Genomic DNA, 18,720 nt, shown 5'->3' with positions numbered 1-18,720 from the left:
AAGCCTGTGCTAATTCCTAATCCTTATTTAGACCCACTACTTATTGTCCATGTGCAGTTTCTATCCCTCTGTTTGCCTTCTGTTCATGTGCCTATCAAGATAAGCCTTAAATGTTGCTAACATGTCTGTTACCACCACCTCCAATGGCAGTGCGTTCCAGGCGCCCACCGTCCTCCACCATCCACTTTTCCCACACTTCTCCCCTAAACTTTCCGCCTCTCACCTTGAACCTGTGCCCTCTTGTAGTTAACCTTTCCACCCTATCTATGCTTCTCATAATTTTGTAGACCTCTATCAGGGCACCCCTCAGCCTCCGTCTTTCCAGTGAAAGCAATCAGAGTTTATCCAACTGCTCCTCATAACTGAAACTCTCCAGACCAGGCAACATCCTGATAAACCGTTTCTGCACCCTCTGTAAATCATCCACATCCTTCTGGTAGTGTGGCAACCAGAACTGCATGCAATATTCCAAATGAGGCCCAACTAAAGTTTTGTACAGCTGTAATATGCCAACTTTTATATTTGATGCCCCTGATGATGAAGGCAAGCATGCTGTATGCCTTTTTGACCACCTTATTAACCCGTGTTGCCAGTTTCAGGGATCTGTGGACCTGTATGCCCAGATCCTTCTGTATGTCAATGCACTGAAGGGTTCTGTCATTTGTTGTATAATTCACACCTGATTTTGATCTTCCAAAATGCATCACCTTTCATTTGTCCAGATTAAACTCCATCTGCCATTTCTCTGTTCAAATCTGTAATCTATCTACATCCCGTTTCATCCTTTGACAATCCTTCTCCGTATCTGCAACTCCGCCAATTTTGGTATCATCCACAAAGTTACGAGTAAGACCACCTATATTTTGCTCTAGATCATTTATATATATCATAAATAACAAAGGTGCCAGCACTGATTCCTGCGGAACACCACTAGTTATTGATCTCCATTTGAAAAAGCACTCTTCCACCGCTACTCTCTGTCTTCTATGAGCAAGCCAATTTGTATCCATCTAGCCAGCTCACCCCAGATCCCATGAAACTCTATCTTCTGTACCAGCTTGCCATGAGGTATGTTATCAAATGCCTTTTAAAGTCCATGTAAATAACATCCTTTGCCCTTGCTTCATCAGTCATTCTTGTCATCTCCTCAAAAAACTCAATCAAATTTGGTGAGACATGACCTTCCCACACAAACTCATGCTGCCTATCACTAACTAGTCCATTTGCTTCCAAATGTGAATAAATCCTGTCTCTTAGTATCTTCTCCAACAGCTACCCCACCACTGATGCCAGAACTGCTGAGATTCCCCAGCACTTTCTGTTTAGATTTCCATTTAAGATATGCAGCACTTCACTTTAATTATATTGGAACTATACTGATGCAAAGGCAAAATCCTGGAACTCCCTTCCCAATAGCACTATGAGTGCCCCTGCACCTCAAGGACTACAATGGTTCAAGAGCAACTAGGAATGGTAAGTGAATGCTGTCTAGCCAGTGACACCCACAATCTATGATGAATCAATGAACAAATAAATAATTATTATTTCAATAATTACTGAAGCTCTTCACTTGCACTTGTCAGGCAAATTCAAGAATGCAAACTTCCAAATGGTCACAACAATCTACACTGCAGGAGAAAAGGGTGCTGAATTTTTGGCAAAAATTGACTTTGATTGGTTGAGATGTGTGATGGAGAAGGCAAAGGGGAACTATAGACTGCCCTGGCACTTGGTACCGGGTAATTCAAAAAAGGCGAATGATTTTCTTGCAGAGAATGGACCCCTGTATATGAATGTATGTCACTTCTAACAAATCTAAGTGAGCCATGCAATGAGCGTGACCGATTATCTTAAATTAGTCAGCACTTACGGAACAATCCTGAGGGCGATAACAGCTGGAATAACAGGTCAAATAATCAACCAATTATATGCATACACTGTGAAAGCAGGGAATATTTTCTTTTATCTGTGAGGACACTAGAAAATGAGGGATACTAATGTAATTGAAAAATAATTACCTTTTTAATAACATAAAAGCAAAGTAAAATATATTTTCCCACATATTTACCTTAGTATTCAGTTCCAATTTACAAGCTCTCAGCATTTTGTTCTCACTTTCAATCTGAGCTAGAAATCCTTTAATGTCTGCCAGCTAATAATACATATAATTAAAATCTGTTGTATAAGTGTGCACTAACTTCTCAGGGACAAATGGAGATCCCTTTCTATTTTCCTCTCCAACTTCTATTTTCAAATTATTAAAAGCTGTGTTTTTCTTTTTAACTGTTTTATATTCACATGTTTGAACAAACTCACCCAACAGTTTCACAAGAATTTAACTTTGATATCTAAATGGAATTATTTTTAAATGACATTGAGATGTAACATATAAAACTAGTTCAAGAGACATTTTCTAATGCTAACAGATCAGTAATAATAATAATAAACAGTTTTAGGAAGACTGTGCTCTGATATTCAACTACAAGCTAAACTCGGGGTTCCAGAGACATTGACTTGGTAGAAGATATTATAAAGTATCTTTCCTATAGGCTGAGCGCCTGGCCCTTTAAATAATATGACAGCTGAGCTCCTGTTGCAGCTAAATGTGTACTCTTTGGTGAGAGACAAGATAACACGTAGAATGCACCTGCAAGGTCCAAGTTTGTAGTCGAGCATCAAATCACTGAGTGACATCAAGACATTACCAATTCAGAAGCTTCAAGCACACACAGTTGATGCCTACACAAGTACCCTTCTCAGCACAGAGTGTGACATGGTGTGCCAGAGCAGCTGGAGGTGTAGTGCTCCAAACTTGGAGGGCCTTCTGCTTCTGACCACCATCTCAAACAAGTGTGGTGGGACTCGGGGACTGGGTGGAATGTTAAAGAGTCACAACTCCCAGACAGAATAATTGTTTCTTCATCTCTGTTTTAAATGGGCATCCCCTTATTTTAAACTATAATGCCTAGTTCTAGATTCTCCCACAAGAGAAAACATGCTTTGAACATCAACCCAGTCAAGTCGCCTCAGGATCTACTGGACAGCAGAACCCTGAAGCTATTTTATGGTGGTATTATACTAGTGACAACAAATTAAGTGGTTGCCACAAGGACCCTTGCCCAAATAAGGATGGCACCCCAGAGCTGTCAGTCCAGTTAGAATGCCAGTAGCTTGGTAGTGCTACCTTTAGAGCTAAAACTACAGCCGAAGGATGAATAAAAGTGTAGCCCCGTGTCAAACTGCTCTTGAAGGCAGACAAACCTTGTTGTTTGTATGCTGCTCAGGTCAGGCAGGGCAGCTGTGAAAGTAATTGCATAAAATTCAGGTGACTCCTCAGATAATGAAGCAGACATGTCCAAGCACAGCAAGTCCTCAAAAACATTCAGGCTTTCGCTGATGAGTGGCAAGTAAATTTGTGCCACATAAGGGCCAGGTAATGACCGTCTCCACAATCATTATCCCTTGAATTTCAACGGCAGTACAACTGTCAACATGCTTGGGTTTATTATCAATCAGAAACCAAGTAGAAAATGGACCAATTTTATTAATATTGTAGCTACACAAGCACATCAGAGGCTGGGAATTCCACAATGAGTAACTCATTTCCTGATTCTTCAAAGCCTGTCCATAATCAATAGGGCACACATTAGGACAATGATGGAGTACTCTCCAGTTTCCTGGAATGCATATCCAATTGCATTCAAGATGCTTGACACCATTCAGAACATCAGCAGCCCACAGATTGACAGCCCACAGATTGGCACCCCGTCTAAGATTGTCAACATTCACGCCCTCCACCACCAGCGTGTAATGGCAGCAGTATGTACAAGATGCACTCCAACAAATCATCAAAACTACATAAACAGCATCTTCCAAACCTATGATGTCTAATGCATAGAAGGACAGGGGCAGCAGATACGTGGGAATAGTATCACCTGCAAGTTCCCATCCAAATAATACTCCTGACTTGGAACTGTATCACCATTCCTTCAGTATTGCTGGGTCAAACCTTGGAACTCCCTTTCTAATAACACTGTTGGTGCACCTACAATGTAAAGACTGCAGCGGTTCAATTTTGGCAGGCCACCAACTCCTTCCAAAGGGCAAATAAAAATGGGCAAAAAATGCTAGCCCTCCCAGTGATGTTCACATCCTGTGAATGAATGAAAAGAGAAGTTATACTGTTGTGGGAAGCCATTGGGCACTCTCCCATCTTCATTTTACTAGAATACCTGCATCTCAGTTCATATCCATTGGGTTGGGAAAATTCCATCTTGATGACAAGAGAAACATACAGTACTATTGCAGCTAGCATAACTAAATTTGAAGAGTTTCGATACAAAGCAAAACAAAACCTAAGTGTAGGCCTAATTTTACAACACCTAATTGCTAAAAAAAAGACATATTCAGGAAAGATATTCAGCCTCAAAACTAAATGCTGTATTTATATTCGGGGATATGAGCTTGGCTGGCTAGCTCAGCATTTATTGTCCATCCTTAGTTACCCTTGAGAAGTAGAGGTGAGCTGCCTTCTTGAATTGCTGCAGTTCATTAGTGCCATTCAATGCAACTAGGTATTCAATTTCATATACTAACTTAGAAGAAGTGGGACAGTAATTACCAAAACATTGGTAATACTGAGACAATTTTCTGTAACATTAAAATGTGCACAATATTTGCTTTCTGTGCACACAGATTGGCAGGTTTAATCTGCCATGCAGTCATGCCACAGGCTATGGTACAAACTCACTTCAGTTAAAGTGCTTCGCACATGCTTGACTTAAAACTGAATGAAGGAACGAAGTGGAGGAATGGCCCTTGGTAAGCAACTATTATTAACAGCTGTCAACAATATAAAATCCAGTTGTGGTATTCCTGGATGAATCAGCGTTGGATAATGTGCCTGGAGCTATTATGAATTTGAATTTTAGTAAATAATTTTCACTCCTAGGAACAATTTTACATTTAACAGCAAATATTAAGTTTTGTTTTAAAATTATCTGAACATTCTTTATTAACTAGTTGCAATAAAATAACCAGATATTACAGCTTTGTTTTGCAATGGTCTAAAGCAGAGTGATCTGTTATCCGTGGCAAAAACAAATCAGTTACTAAAAGATAAATACTTTGGAAGTCTTTAATTGTCCAGATAGAAGGTGTCAAATAGTTTAAGTGAATTTAAAATTAGCTATATTCCATGAGGGAAATTTACATTTGGTGTCAATTACTACTCTAAAGAAACCAGAAATTAAGATGACTATATTAATGTAAATCTCAAACTGTCACCATAACAAAATGGAGGTTTTTGTTTAAAAATAATCAAATATTCAACAGTTAGATTTGCAATATTCATGTACCACCAGCCAGTGTGTTGTATCAGCTGGTGTTGGTTTAGCTCAGTTGGCTGGATAATTGTATAAAAACCGAAAGAACAGCAGATGTTGTAAATCAGGAACAAAAACAAAGTTGCTGGAAAAGCTCAGCAGGTCTGGCAGCATCTGTGAAGAAAAAATCAGAGTTAATGTTTTGGGTCCGGTGACCCTTCTTCAGAATCCTAGGATCACTGGACCCAAAACATTAACTCTGATTTTTTCTTCACAGATGCTGTCAGACCTGCTGAGCTTTTCCAGCAACTTTGTTTTTGTGGCTGGACAATTGGCTTGGGAAACAGTGTGATGCCAAGAGTGTGGGTTCAATTCCCGTCACTGGCTGAGGCTAACATGAAGGGCTTTCCTGTTCAACCTCTCCCCTCGCCTGAGGTGTGGTGACCATCAGGCTTACCTCTAATGAGAGCAGTGTTATGGTCTGGTAAGACTATGGCGATACAATACCATACAACTATATCAGCTTGTCACCTCATCAATGAGGAATATTGAATTTATTTCACATTCATGCAACATGACAACTTGACTACTAAGACTTTCAGATGTTTGCAATTGATGGTTTAAAGCACTATGGAAGAAAAATCCAAAATTAAGATACAATAAAAGTAATTAAAATGAAAGGTAGGGTGGTATTTGAAATAACTCCATGAAGGCTGGTATCCTGTCACCAAGTCATTCTTTATTTGCACATGCACAGCAGATGACACTAACCCAGCTGGCGCAGAGCTGGCTCCTACAGTGAACAGAACCCCTGACACTCCTATTTATATCTGTCAGCCAAGACTCTCTGATTGGGCCAGGTTAACAGCCCCAGTCAGGGAACTCATATTCTATGATATCCACCCAGCTGATCTCATTCCAATCACTATATGCCTCTCCCTCTAAGTCCTGGGACATAGGGCCATTCTTTTTCCTGTAGCTTGTTCCGTGCCATTTTCAACCCAGGTCTGGTTTGTCTGACTTTATCTCGGATACTGGGGGAGCGTACCAGAACGCAGCCCGCCTCTTGCACTCAGAGTGTCAGGGCTGAAATTCATCATCTTCGTGAGGTAACAGCGTTGAGGCTGCAACATCTGCCATGTCTATCTCGTCCTCAGTGGTTTCTTCAACGGTAGGCAGAGGGGAAAAGCCTTGTTGCATATTCTGAGAGGCTGGGTATGTTTTGGTCCTGCTCTGTTTGTGAGGTTGCAGCCTTATGTAGTATACGTGCTTATTCAAGACTGCTTCTCCTAGCCGAACTTTGTACGTCATGGGATCTGACCTTGTGTCAAACATGCCTCTCACCCATGCAGGGCCCTTCCTATGGTTTTCACATCAAACTTTGTCCCCTGAAGTAAACTGGCTCTTTCACTTAGAGGAGTCTTATGTCCAGTATTGGCGTTCTTGATGCCATTTCACCCTTTTCCTCCACCCAGGTCTGGGAAGATCAGGTTTAACCTGGTGCGGATTCTTCTGCCCATTAGCAACTCTGCTATAGCTGTCCCTGTAGTTGGGTGAGAGGTGGTCCTATATTAAACAGGCACCGGGCCAGTTTGGTATGAATGAAGCTATAGGCTGTTTCTTTAAGCCTGCCTTCAAAGTTTAGACTGCCCTTTCCACGAGACCATTGGACCATGGATGGTATGGAGCTGTCCAAACATGCCGAATGCTATCGACTTTAGGAAATACTCAAACTCCCTGCCGGTAAATGATGGCCTGTTGTCTGTGGCCAATACTTCCGTGAGTTTGTGTATTTCAAAAGATGCTTGCAATTTTTTAATTGTCGTCCCCGTGTTTGACAAATGAATTCTATGCATGTCTGACCACTTTGAATGGGAATTCACATGACTAAAACATATAGCCCATGAAAGGACCAGCATTGTCAACATATAACTAGTCCAGGGTGTACCTGATCATTCCCATGAATGTGGGGGAGCTGTTGGCATTAATTTTTGTCCTTGGTGGCATGAGCACCGCCCCACCAATGTGGCTACGTCGGCATTTGATCCTGGCCAGTAAGTACAACTTCTCACCAACATCTTCATTTTCTAAACCCCTGGATGACCCTGGTGAAATTCAGCCAGTATCTGGTGGAGATCTTTGCTCAGGACAATCACTCTTGCTCCCCATAATAATATGCTGCCCTCGACTCTGATCTGGTCTCAACTTTTCCAGAAAGGGTTCAATTCTGGTTGCGAAGGTCCTTTTGTTTCCCCCATCACTACCAGCTGTTTTAGTTTTACTAGGATGGAATCTTTTTGTGTCCACTCTCTGATATTGTCAGTGGTGAAGAGAAGGACGTCCGGAAAGTATAAAACCAGAACGGACTTTTCTGGTGGTGGCACCACTGGTGCTGTATGCCAGTGGGAGGTAGCTCAATGCATCCACATTTGCCACTTGGCCTCCTGGACTGTGTTCCAACTTGTAATTGTATGCATCCAGAACAAGAGCCCACTGTTGATTTTGACCTGAAGCTGTTGGTGGCACGGCCCCGTCCTCTTAAAGTAGCTCTGGCAGGGATTTGTGGTCCGTTACTATTACAAATTTATATCTATAAAGGTACTGGTGGAACTTTGTCACATCAAAGAAGTCGGTGTGGACTTGTTGGGCCGAAGGGCCTGTTTCCATACTGTAGGGATTCTATGATCTTCTATGATCTATAACTGCCGAACCTCCTCTATCTGGGCATCAGCTAGAGTCTGGGAAGTGTACACTATTGGGCATTTCTCTCTGCTGGGCCGCCAGTGAGCCAAGACTACCATGATAGCATATGGGGAGGCATTGCATGTCAGCAAAATATCTCACTATGGATTGTAGTGTGCCAACACCTTAGGTGATGATAGCTGCTTCTTCATTTTCCTAAAGTCTACATTTTGGTTATGAGACCATTAGGCTGACCATTTTTTAATAGCAGATGTACGGATGCCAGGATGGAGGTCAGGTTACGTCTGAATTTTCCACAATAGTTCACAAACCCAAGGAAAGAGCTAAGCTCCAGTACAGACATGGGAGCTGAGGCATCACTGATAGCTCGCATTTTATCTTCCAATGAGTGTAACCCAGTATTGTCAACTCTGCAGCCCACAAAGGTCACTTGGGGTGTCTGAAACACATATTTTTCCCTCCAAAGATGTACACCGTCTATGGAGAAATGTTTAAGCACTATACCCAAGTTCTCTAAATGCTCTTCATTAGTCTTCCCGTTTATTAGCATATCATCCAGATGAATGGCAACTTGGGGTAGATCTTGTAAAATGTTCTGCTAGAAAATGGCACAGGCTGATGATACCCAAAATTCACCAAAGATCTGAGGACAACACCTTCCAAACCCATGACCACTTCCATCTTGAAAGACCAGGGCAGCAGATATAAAGGAGCATCACCACCTCCAAGTTCTCCTCCAAGCCACTCACCATCCTGACTTGGAAATATATTGCCGCTCCTTCATTGTCACTGGGTCAAAATCCTGGAATTCACACCTTAATGGCATTGTGGGTGAACCCACAGCAGGTGGACTGCAGCAGTTCAAGAAGGCAGCTCACCACCACCTTCTCAAGGGCAATTAGGAACAGGCAAGATATGCTGGCTAGCCAGCGATAGGACATGCCCCACAAGTGAATAAATAAAAAAAAAGCAGTGTCGTATATTGATACAAACTCTTATTGGTATTAATTGCTGCATACCTCTGGGAACACTCATCTAATCGCAATTGCAGGTATGCAAGGCTCATGTCCAGCTCCACGAAGGACAGACCCTCGCCATTTCTTCGTATTAGTCCTCTATGTGAGGGTTTGGGTATTTATCCAGCTGAAAAAAGCAGTTTACTGTTTGTTTGAAATCCCCACAAAAGGTGAACTAACCCACTGGGCTTCACAATAGGTAGGTCCTGTGCTGCTCATTCTGCAAATTGTGTTGGTTTGATGATCCCTTAGCTTAATGGCCTCCCGATTTCTGCATCTAATTTTGCACAAAAGGCAGATAGCACTTGATGGGTCTTGCAGAGTTGTGGAATTGCTTCTTGGTCAACAAAGTGGTCTTGGCCCCTTTGACAGTCCCTGCATATTCCTGAAAAACCTCTGAAAAACCATTTCACTCAGGCAGCCATTTTCTAATTGAAAAAATTTCAGCTAATCAAGTTGAATCTTTTTCAACCAATTTTGTCCCATCAAGCTTGGGCCTGAGCCTTTTACTACAGTTAGTGGTAACTAAACCAGCACCTTCTCATAAGAGATCGGAACTGCAGTTGCATCCTTAATCTGTAGGGGTTCCCTGGTATAGGTTCTCAGTCTAGCCGAGGTCTTACGCAAACTTAAGGGCTGAAGTCAAGAGTGAATTTTGGTAAAGACTGGTTCCGCAATCATTGACACAGCCGTGTTAGTATCGACCTCCATTAGGACCATTTAACTAGATGTTTATTTTGATTATTTCTGAGTTGGATGTTGCTAAGCAATTTAATTGTTCCAATTAGCTGCAGGTGGACTTTCCAGGGTATGCACTCTCCTGGATACCAGCCTATGAATTATTTTACTCAATTCAGGCCCAGTGGGACTCTTGATGTCTTGAATCTGCATATCGGCTGAAACTACAATGGCTTGCCAGCCTAGATTCTTGAGAATTTAACTATTTAGCCGAGGCTTGGCTTTGTTTTGGGATTTTGCTGTGGGCTAATCTAGAGTCCCCCTGTTCAGGATACGTCCTAAGTGATGCCATGCAATTGCCTTCACTCAAGTGGCATCCTCCAATCTCAGTCAGCCTGGTGAGGGGTACACTTCCATTGGCGTACCCTATAACTCATATGTTCTACTTGCCGCATTTTCCAATGATAAAGCCAGTTTTAGTGCTTGTTTGAAGTCTAGTTGGGCTTCAGCAACAGGCGCTTTTGCATGATCACATCATTAATCTCACATACAAAACAGTCTCTCAGCATCTCACTTAGGGTTAAACCAAAATCACATGCCACTGCTGGTCATTTTAACCTCGTCAAAAATCCTGATATGAATTTGCCGAGTAAAACCAACCGCGTCTCAGAAATAGAGGAAGCCTGGGGTTGTAATACTCCTTAGCTATGTCCGTCAACTCTTGAAGGGCTTTACAGTCTGGTGTGTAAGGGAAAGTTAGGCTTTTAATAACCGGAAAAGCTGCAGATCGACAAGCTGTCAGGAGAATTACTCGTTGCTTTTTGTCTGCCCCAGTGTCATTTGCCCAGAAATAATAACGCATTCTTTCCACATACTAGGACCGGTCTTCAGCTGGATCGAATAAGTCAAGGTTCCAAATAGCAGAATGATTCCAGGAATGTTTACACCAACTCAAAGATGACTGTCACGAGCAAATCTCGAGGGACATGCTTTTCTCTTGTTGCCAATGAAATAACTCCACGAAGGCCAGTATTCTGCCACCAAGTCACCCTTTACAAATGCACAGTACATAACACTGACCCAACTAACTCAGAGCTGGCTCCTTAAGTGAACAGAATCCCTGACACTCCTGTTCACATCTGTCAACCAGGACTCCCTGATCAGACCAGGTCAACAACCCCAACCACGGAACTCGTATTTTATGAGATCCACTTGGCTGACCTCGTTCCAATCACTATTGTATTCTTACTGGTCTAATAAATCAGGAACTCAGGTTAATGCTCTGGGAATGTGGTTCAAATCCCAACACAGTTACTGGTGGATCCGACTTCAATTAATTAATAAATTGGGAATTAAAAGCTAGTATTAATTAAAGTGACTACAAAATTATTGATTGTTGTTAAGAAAAAAATCTGGTTCACTAATGTCCTTTAGACAAGGAAATCTGCTGTCCTATAAGATGTTTTGTGACCAGATAATACATTTTAGACAGGGAGACAATTGATATTGTGGTATTAGGACAATTTATTAAGTGCCAAGAAGTTATACTCAACAAGTGAAAGCAGTCAATATGGTGTGGCATGGTGTTTGTTCATAATTTCCAGGTTTGTGCACAAACCAATTCCCCATATATGGATGCAGTGGTATGCAATTGCCTCGACAATGACCTAACTAAAAGATGGTTACTTGTGCTATAAGGATGATCCATTGACAATATGGCTGATGATTCCAGTGTGCACACTTGAACAGTATATATACAATATATACAGTAACAGCCATGCAGCCAAACTAAATGTGACAGAGCAGATTATTTGGCTTCTAAAATAATATTTTAACTGTGACTATGAACTTCAAAGCTTATTTTTAAAGGGGATTGTGTATGTGAATGAAATGTTTGTTGTTATAAGGTATATTGTCATTGAAGGAATGTAAATGGAATTTTATAAACATGCTTTTTTTCATACAGTGAAATCTGTAATAGAGATCTTAAACTTTATTTTGTAGAAGTTTAGTTTATCTCATTTCTTCATGAATCCCAATATCTGCTTATGGTGCATCCTGGGTGAGTTTGCATGGTTGGTAGAAGCACAAAGATGATGGGTGGAGGGGACAAGAGTCAGCACAGGGCTCTAAAGGATCATGGGGCATTAGGTACAGGGGCAAGTGTTGGGGTACACAGTATGAGGGGATATTGGGATTGGTACAAGACATGAAATGTCACATACTGTGATGGATGGGACTTGGGGATTGTATAAGGGTGTGAGGGCTCTTTTTTTATTTGTTTGTTGGATATTGAATGTTGGCTAGCCTGCATTTATTATCCACCCATAATTGCCCTTGAGCTGAGTGACTTGTTGGAGCCAATTGATAACAGATAAATGTTAAGAGTTAAGAGTCAACCACATTGCTCTGGTGCTGGAGTCACATGTAGCCCAGACTAGGCGAGGAAGGCAGATTTCCTTTTCTAATGGACATGGGTGTGCTGAATGGGGTTTTCCCTCGATTGATAATGGTTACATGATTGCCAACAGATAAGCTTTTTAATTTCCGATCTTTAAAATTGAATTCAAATTTCATCATTTGCCATTGTGGGATTTGAATCCTTAAACTCAAAACATTTGGCTGGGACACTGGATTACTAATGGAGTGACATTACATCACACCACTAACTCACCTTAAGGGGATGTTACATGGATGTTGTGTGTTTTAATGCTTTTTATGTTTAGGATACAATGCCTGTGCCCCAAAGCAGGCCTTCTGCTCAGTCCATCTAAATGACTGGTATTATTCTTACTACTTCTGTAATTGCTGACCCTGACTTCTAGAACAGCCTGCCACCAGACCAAAAAACGTGATTCTGAGTCAGTCTAGATGGTCAGCTGGCTCCCCTCCTCTCCAATGTTGTACTAGCATTCGTTTTCACTGCATAAATATATTAGGAGCTTGCTGTCTGCCAATTGTGCCATTTTTCTGTCTTTTCCTAGTTGAAACTAATTGTAAAACCAGAACTAGAAATAATCCTCCAGCCATGGCCGAACAAACTTTCTGTACAACTCCAACGTTACCTCCTTGCTTTTGTACCCTATGCCACGAGTGATGGAAATTGACTGCTTCGGTCAAAATGCAGCTACCCCTTTAAGAGATATAGGGTATTTTAAACAAGAAGGGCACACTACTTTTAATTGGTGCCAACCTTTCATGTTTTTGGGATCTCCATGGAGGTGTGCAGCCATGAAACGAGCATTTTGTTCTAGTTGGACATGACAATAATAAATTAGCAGGCTGCACAAAGGTTGCATACCACCTGTAATGGAAACAAGGTCTATTGCATATTACAATCCTCACAACTATTTTTGGGGTCATCAAATATACCAAAGTGAAGACCTAATTGACAGTGCACATTTAATTGTTTCACCCATGGCACAGTAGTTAAAGATGTAAAAGGCTTTTGTTTTATGTCACTCTGCATATTGGAACAAGACACTGCTGCATTTAAAATTCATTTATAGATTTATTCAGCGCAGAAAAGGCCCTTCGCCCATCGAGTCTGCACCAACATAACTACCACTAAAGTCACGCAAATCCCAACTTCCTGCACCTGTCCCATATCCTTGAATGTTATAATAGTTGAAGTGCTCATCCAAAAATTTTTTAAATGTTGTAAGGTTTCCAGCCTCCACTACCTTCCCAGGCATTGCATTCCAGATTCCCACTATCCACTGAGTGAAAAATGATTTTTCCCAAACCTCCTCTGAATCTCCTACCCCTCACCCTCAAACCAAGCCCTCTCGTGATTGACCCTTCAACCAAGGGGAACAGCTACTCTCTAATCTCTCTGTTCATACCACTCATTATCTAATGCACCTCAATCATGTCCTCCCTCAGTCTTTTCTGCCCCAAAGAAAACAATCCAAGCCTATCTAGTCTCTCTTTGTAGCTTAAGTTCTCCATCCCAGCTATTTTCCTGGTGAACCTCCTCTGTACCCCATCTCATGTTATGACATCCTTCCTGTAGTGAGGGTGACCAGAACTGCACACAGTACTCCAGCTGTGGCCTAACCAACATTCTGTACAACTCCAACATTACCTCAGGAACAAAAACAAAGTTGCTGGAGAAGCTCAACAGGTCTGGCAGCATCTGCGAAGGTAAAAACAGAGTTAACATTTTGGGTCCGATGACGCTTCCTCAGAACTGAGGAAGGGTCGCCAGACCTGAAACATTAACTCTGTTTTCTCCTCCACAGATGCTGCCAGACCTGTTGAGCTTCTCCAGCAACTTTGTTTTTGTTCCTGATTTACAGCATTCGCAGTTCTTTCGGTTTTTATCCAACATTACCTCCTTGCTCTTATACTCTATGTTACAACTGATGATAACAAATGTCCCATATGCCGCCTTAACAATTCTATTCACGTGCTCTTCTGACTTAAGGGATCTGTGAATAATTACCCCAAGATCCCTCTGTTCCTCTAAGCTATCCAGTGTCCTGCCATCCATTAAATACTCCATCATCTTGTTCTGAGGAAAAGTCACCGGACCCGAAACATTAACTCTGATATTTCTTCACAGATGCTGCCAGACCTGCTGAGCTTTTCCAGCAACTTCTGTTTTTGTCCCTCATATTGTTTCTTCTTCCAATGTGCATCACCTTGCACTTATCAGGATTTAATACCATCTGCCACTAGTCCGCCCATCTGACCAACCCATCTATATTTTTCATTCACCTACAACCATCTGCTTCATTAGTAACCATTATACCAATCTTGGTGTTATCTACAAATTTGCTTGCATTCCCTCCACATTTTCATCGATATCATTTATGTACATAACAGGTCCCAGTACTGATTCTTGTGGTACACTGCTGAACATCAGTCACTCAAACAGCCTTCTACCATTACTCTTTGTGTCCTACTACTAAGCCTGTTTCTGATCTATCTCTTCAAGTTTCCCTGAATTCCGTGCAATTTAACCTTCTCAATCAGTCTCCCACGTGGGACCTTTTCAAAGGTCCAAATAAACTCCCCTCATCCACACACGATCACATTTTCAAAAAATTCTGACAAATTTGTTAGGCATGTCCTCCTTCTGACAAAGCCATGCTGACCATCCCTAATTAACTCCTGTCCTTCCAAGTGAGCATTAATTCGCTCCTTCAGAATTTTCTCCAATAGTTTCCCTACCACTGAGGTGAGACTCACCGGTCTGTAATTTCCTGCTTCATCTTTACCACCCTCCTTTAAAAAGTGGAACCACATTACCAGTTGTCCTCTGGCACTTCCCCGGTGGCCAGAGAGGAATTAAAAATTTGTGTCGGAGCTTCTGCAATTTCCTGCCTCACCTCCCACAATAGCCTGGGCTGCAATTCATTCGGGCCAGGGGCTTTGTCTGTTTTTAAGCCCGACAGAGCCTCCAATACCTCCCCATTTCCTAGGTTAAATTGTGCCAGCTCCTCATAATCCCTTTTTCTGAATTCCATACTTATGTCCTCCTGAAGACCGAAGGGAAGTATTCATTCAACACCCTTCCAATATTCTGTGGCTTCACACACAGGTTGCTCCCTTGGTCCCTAATGGACTCTACTCTTTCTCTGGTTAACCTCTTCCCTTTAGCGCATTTATAAAATACATTTGGTATTTCAGTTTTAACCATGCCATACAAAAAACCCAATCATTAATATTTTTATGCATATTATGTTGCTCTGTACTATACTTCTTGGATTGATGAAAAGTCACATATGTTTGTGACTTTATTGCTTTGAATTATTCACTGTCCTTCCCTTGCTGAATTTAACAACTTCTTACAATAGCAGCTATGTATGATTAAAATGCTTGTCATCTAATCTTGAGGTTCAATTAATAAGCATCTTCGAATTTAACTTGTAGTTTACATCACTTACCAAAAAAAGTAAATCACTGCCACGTAAGGTGTATTCTTTTAGTAATATCAATTTAAATAATTATTCATAGTCCAAAAGTTATGTTCAACAATGAAAAATGGCTTATTCGTCTTGCACCAATTTATATGCACCATCTTTGAGGCTATTGCTGACCTCAACAGAGGACGATCTATGCCTGACATTAGATGACAGTACGGTACAACAATGTAAACTACGGTTTAGTAATAGACATATGATTAAGAAGTTGTTCTCTCTTTTCTAAAAAGAAATCTTCCTCTTTAAAGGGCATGGTTGAAACAAAACATCAGTAGCCTAAAAATACATATGATACACATGGCATTGTAATGAATTCATAGATTAAATAAATTAAAATCATGCCATTTCAAAAAAAAGTAAAATAGAACTCTGTGAACTTAAAAAACCCTATATTTCCAATTTTTTTTTATTTATTTGGCAATACAAGTTTGAACAAACAACAAAAAAAGCTTTTGCATAGAGGACTGTCGAGGAACTTTGGGGTTCCATGAAGATTTCAAAAACTAACATGCAGACAAAAATATTTCACAAGTTGGATCTATTATCAGTTTTGATAATTTAGTTTTCACAGCCCATGAATTCACTATATCGCCATCAAATTTTTGATTCTGTATATATTTTACATCACAGGTATAGCAAATAACGAGGGCTGAAATTTAAAGAACCTTACAAATATAAGGTTATTATAATGATAGAATTATGATTGAACAGAATAAACCCCTAGTGAACATACCAATTTTTGAATTCTTTTTTGAATTCAGCAAATTATTGTATTCCTTCTCTCCCAATAAAACTGATGTACATGCCTCCTACTGACATCGAAATTGATTTGGACATACAACAGCAATAATTCCAGCTAATGCAGAATTGAAAATATTTTAAACATGAAATCTAAAATAAGATTATTTTGCAGATTAAGGCCTAAAGAGTGAGGGTACAGAAAATACCTACCTGCTCTTGAGCATCTTTGTGCAGTTTTTTGGTGGTATCCAGCTCTTCTTTCAGCTGTTGCAGGCAGCTCTGCTTTTGTTCCAGCTTAGCTTCTCCTTCTCTCAGCTCTGCCTGCAGATGGTAAATCCTTCTTTCCTGTACATCCAACTGCCAATCCACAGACAAATTATAGATTCTAAATGTTAATATGTTCAATTGTCACACTGTTAGACTAATAAGAAGTCAAAAAAGGAATCTTCATAGAATCACGACGTTTTATATTTGGAGACTATGCTTATGTCATCAGGAAGCCAATATGGTGGCACTGAGCAGCAAAGCCAATACTATTGATGTCCTTTACAGCCCAGACTCAAATCAGCTTTGTCCATTTAGCTTCCTGTAATACATTTCTGTATTATAAATCATTCGCTTTAGGATAAGAGGACAAATTAAAAATATTTAAGGTACCTCAGTTGTTAACCCATCTCGCTTCTCTTGTAAAAGGAGGACCTCTTTACGGAGATTCAGTATTGTACCATCACGTCGCTCGAGCTGGAAAAGAGTTCACATTTCAAGAAAGAATCCACGAATGTCATCCAATGAGCAATTAGCAAGACAAGACAAGATATTGATCTGCTAAGAAAACTACAGCCGCAGCCATACAGCTAAGCAAGGTCCCATTTCCCTAGCTCTGCATTGAAAGGTAACTCTTCATTAGCATCTGCCCTTTATTGATCATTGTTAAGTATCATAAAACCTGACTGAATTCACAAAATCGAGCAGGCATTAAAAAAAGTAAGTCAATGGCTACTACAGCTTGGCTGAAGTAGGGGATAAAATGAGAAATCTCTCTAATAAAAAACAAAAGGATCGGTTGATAATTCCATCTGAACAGCATTCGGAATAGCTTCTCCTGTACAATTAAAGCGATAAATACCATTCAAATTAAAACACAATCAAAGCCAGCAGTGTCTGTTCAAAATGATTGCTCTATGTACCATAAACTTACAGTGATTTTTTTTTGATCGTTGTCTCTAAACAAACCAAAGGTCTTCTTACTTGCAGCATAATTTCAGGATTCTACTTAATAGGTAAACTACTGCAGCCCTGGAAAATAGGGCCAGGATGTTTTAACTCGTGGGTCTCATTACAGACTCAAAAGCAGATTTTTACCTGATTTATTATCACATTACAAGACTTGCAAATTTGTGGATTGCAATTTCATCAGAGCTTCACAAAAAGTGGCAAGTGAGCTAATTAATATATTGGTTTAAATTTCCTAAAACTCGATGTTGAAAACTGAGTACCAATACTGATGTTGAAAACTGAGTACCAACATCTCAGGGCACACACCAAGGACACCAAACATATGCACCTCACCTCATCAATAATTTGCATGTGCCAGCCTCCCAGAACTGATCCTCTTACAGGATGCTTCTGTACTTCAACGCTAGAGTGGTAACTATCATTGTAAAGCAGCAGTGCGGACATTTTGCACTCAGTGACACACACCCAGCTTATGTACTGGAACAGGCTCTTCACTTGTTGTTTAGCATTCACTCATTCTGAGTCTACCTGGATGCTCACAGCATCCTTACCTTACGTTGTGCGCTTAGACACCTCAGCCAGAGACAGCAGGCTCGTGTTACTTCTGTCTCGCCTTTCTGTTTAGCATGGACGCAAAGCCAGGAAGCTTGTCATTGCTGTCAGCAGGCCTCTGTCAAGTCAAGGAGGATGGCCTTTACTCAAAGGTCCTGGTAAATAAGTCAAGGGTGGCCTCCAACGTCAGTCCAGGGGCTTGGGGACACTGTCAGGTAGCCACCCAGGGTGGTCAGAGTCAGGATCCTCTCTGCATCAGGATGACGAACCAAATGTTGGGCAGCCCACCTCCTGTCTTGATGCTTTCTGCACTACTGTGAGCGGTTTTGCTCCTGGAATGAGAAATACAAGTATGGAACAGGAAAGCGGGTGGCACGGCGGTTACTGATGGTGCAGGTGGGTAGGTGTCCCAACTGAGTGAGCAGGCAGCACAGAGGACTTGCAGGGTTAGTGATGCCTGGGGTGTTGGCGGGGGGGGGGGGCGGGGGGGGGTGAGGGGAGAAGGAAAAAGGGGGGCGGTGGTGAGAGAAAGGAAGCAGG

At 41.2% G+C, this 18,720-nt stretch overlaps 1 protein-coding gene across 1 annotated transcript in view; it reads right to left on the bottom strand.

Annotated features, from left to right (window-relative positions):
* The window catches only part of LOC109930249 (golgin subfamily A member 3-like), a 159,807-nt gene that overhangs the window by 20,380 nt on the left and 120,707 nt on the right, over window positions 1–18,720 (bottom strand). Inside the window, exons 7-8 of the mRNA XM_048606063.1 lie at window positions 17,050–17,133; window positions 16,603–16,749 (exon numbers count right to left, since the gene is read on the bottom strand). Of these exons, the coding sequence (XP_048462020.1) occupies window positions 16,603–16,749; window positions 17,050–17,133 (231 nt within the window). The remainder of the gene's footprint in view (window positions 1–16,602; window positions 16,750–17,049; window positions 17,134–18,720) is intronic.

The sequence above is a fragment of the Rhincodon typus genome, chromosome 15, assembly GCF_021869965.1.
Source record: "Rhincodon typus isolate 14 chromosome 15, sRhiTyp1.1, whole genome shotgun sequence".
NCBI classification, from domain to species: domain Eukaryota; kingdom Metazoa; phylum Chordata; class Chondrichthyes; order Orectolobiformes; family Rhincodontidae; genus Rhincodon; species Rhincodon typus.
This window is presented reverse-complemented; position numbering and strand designations above follow the sequence as displayed.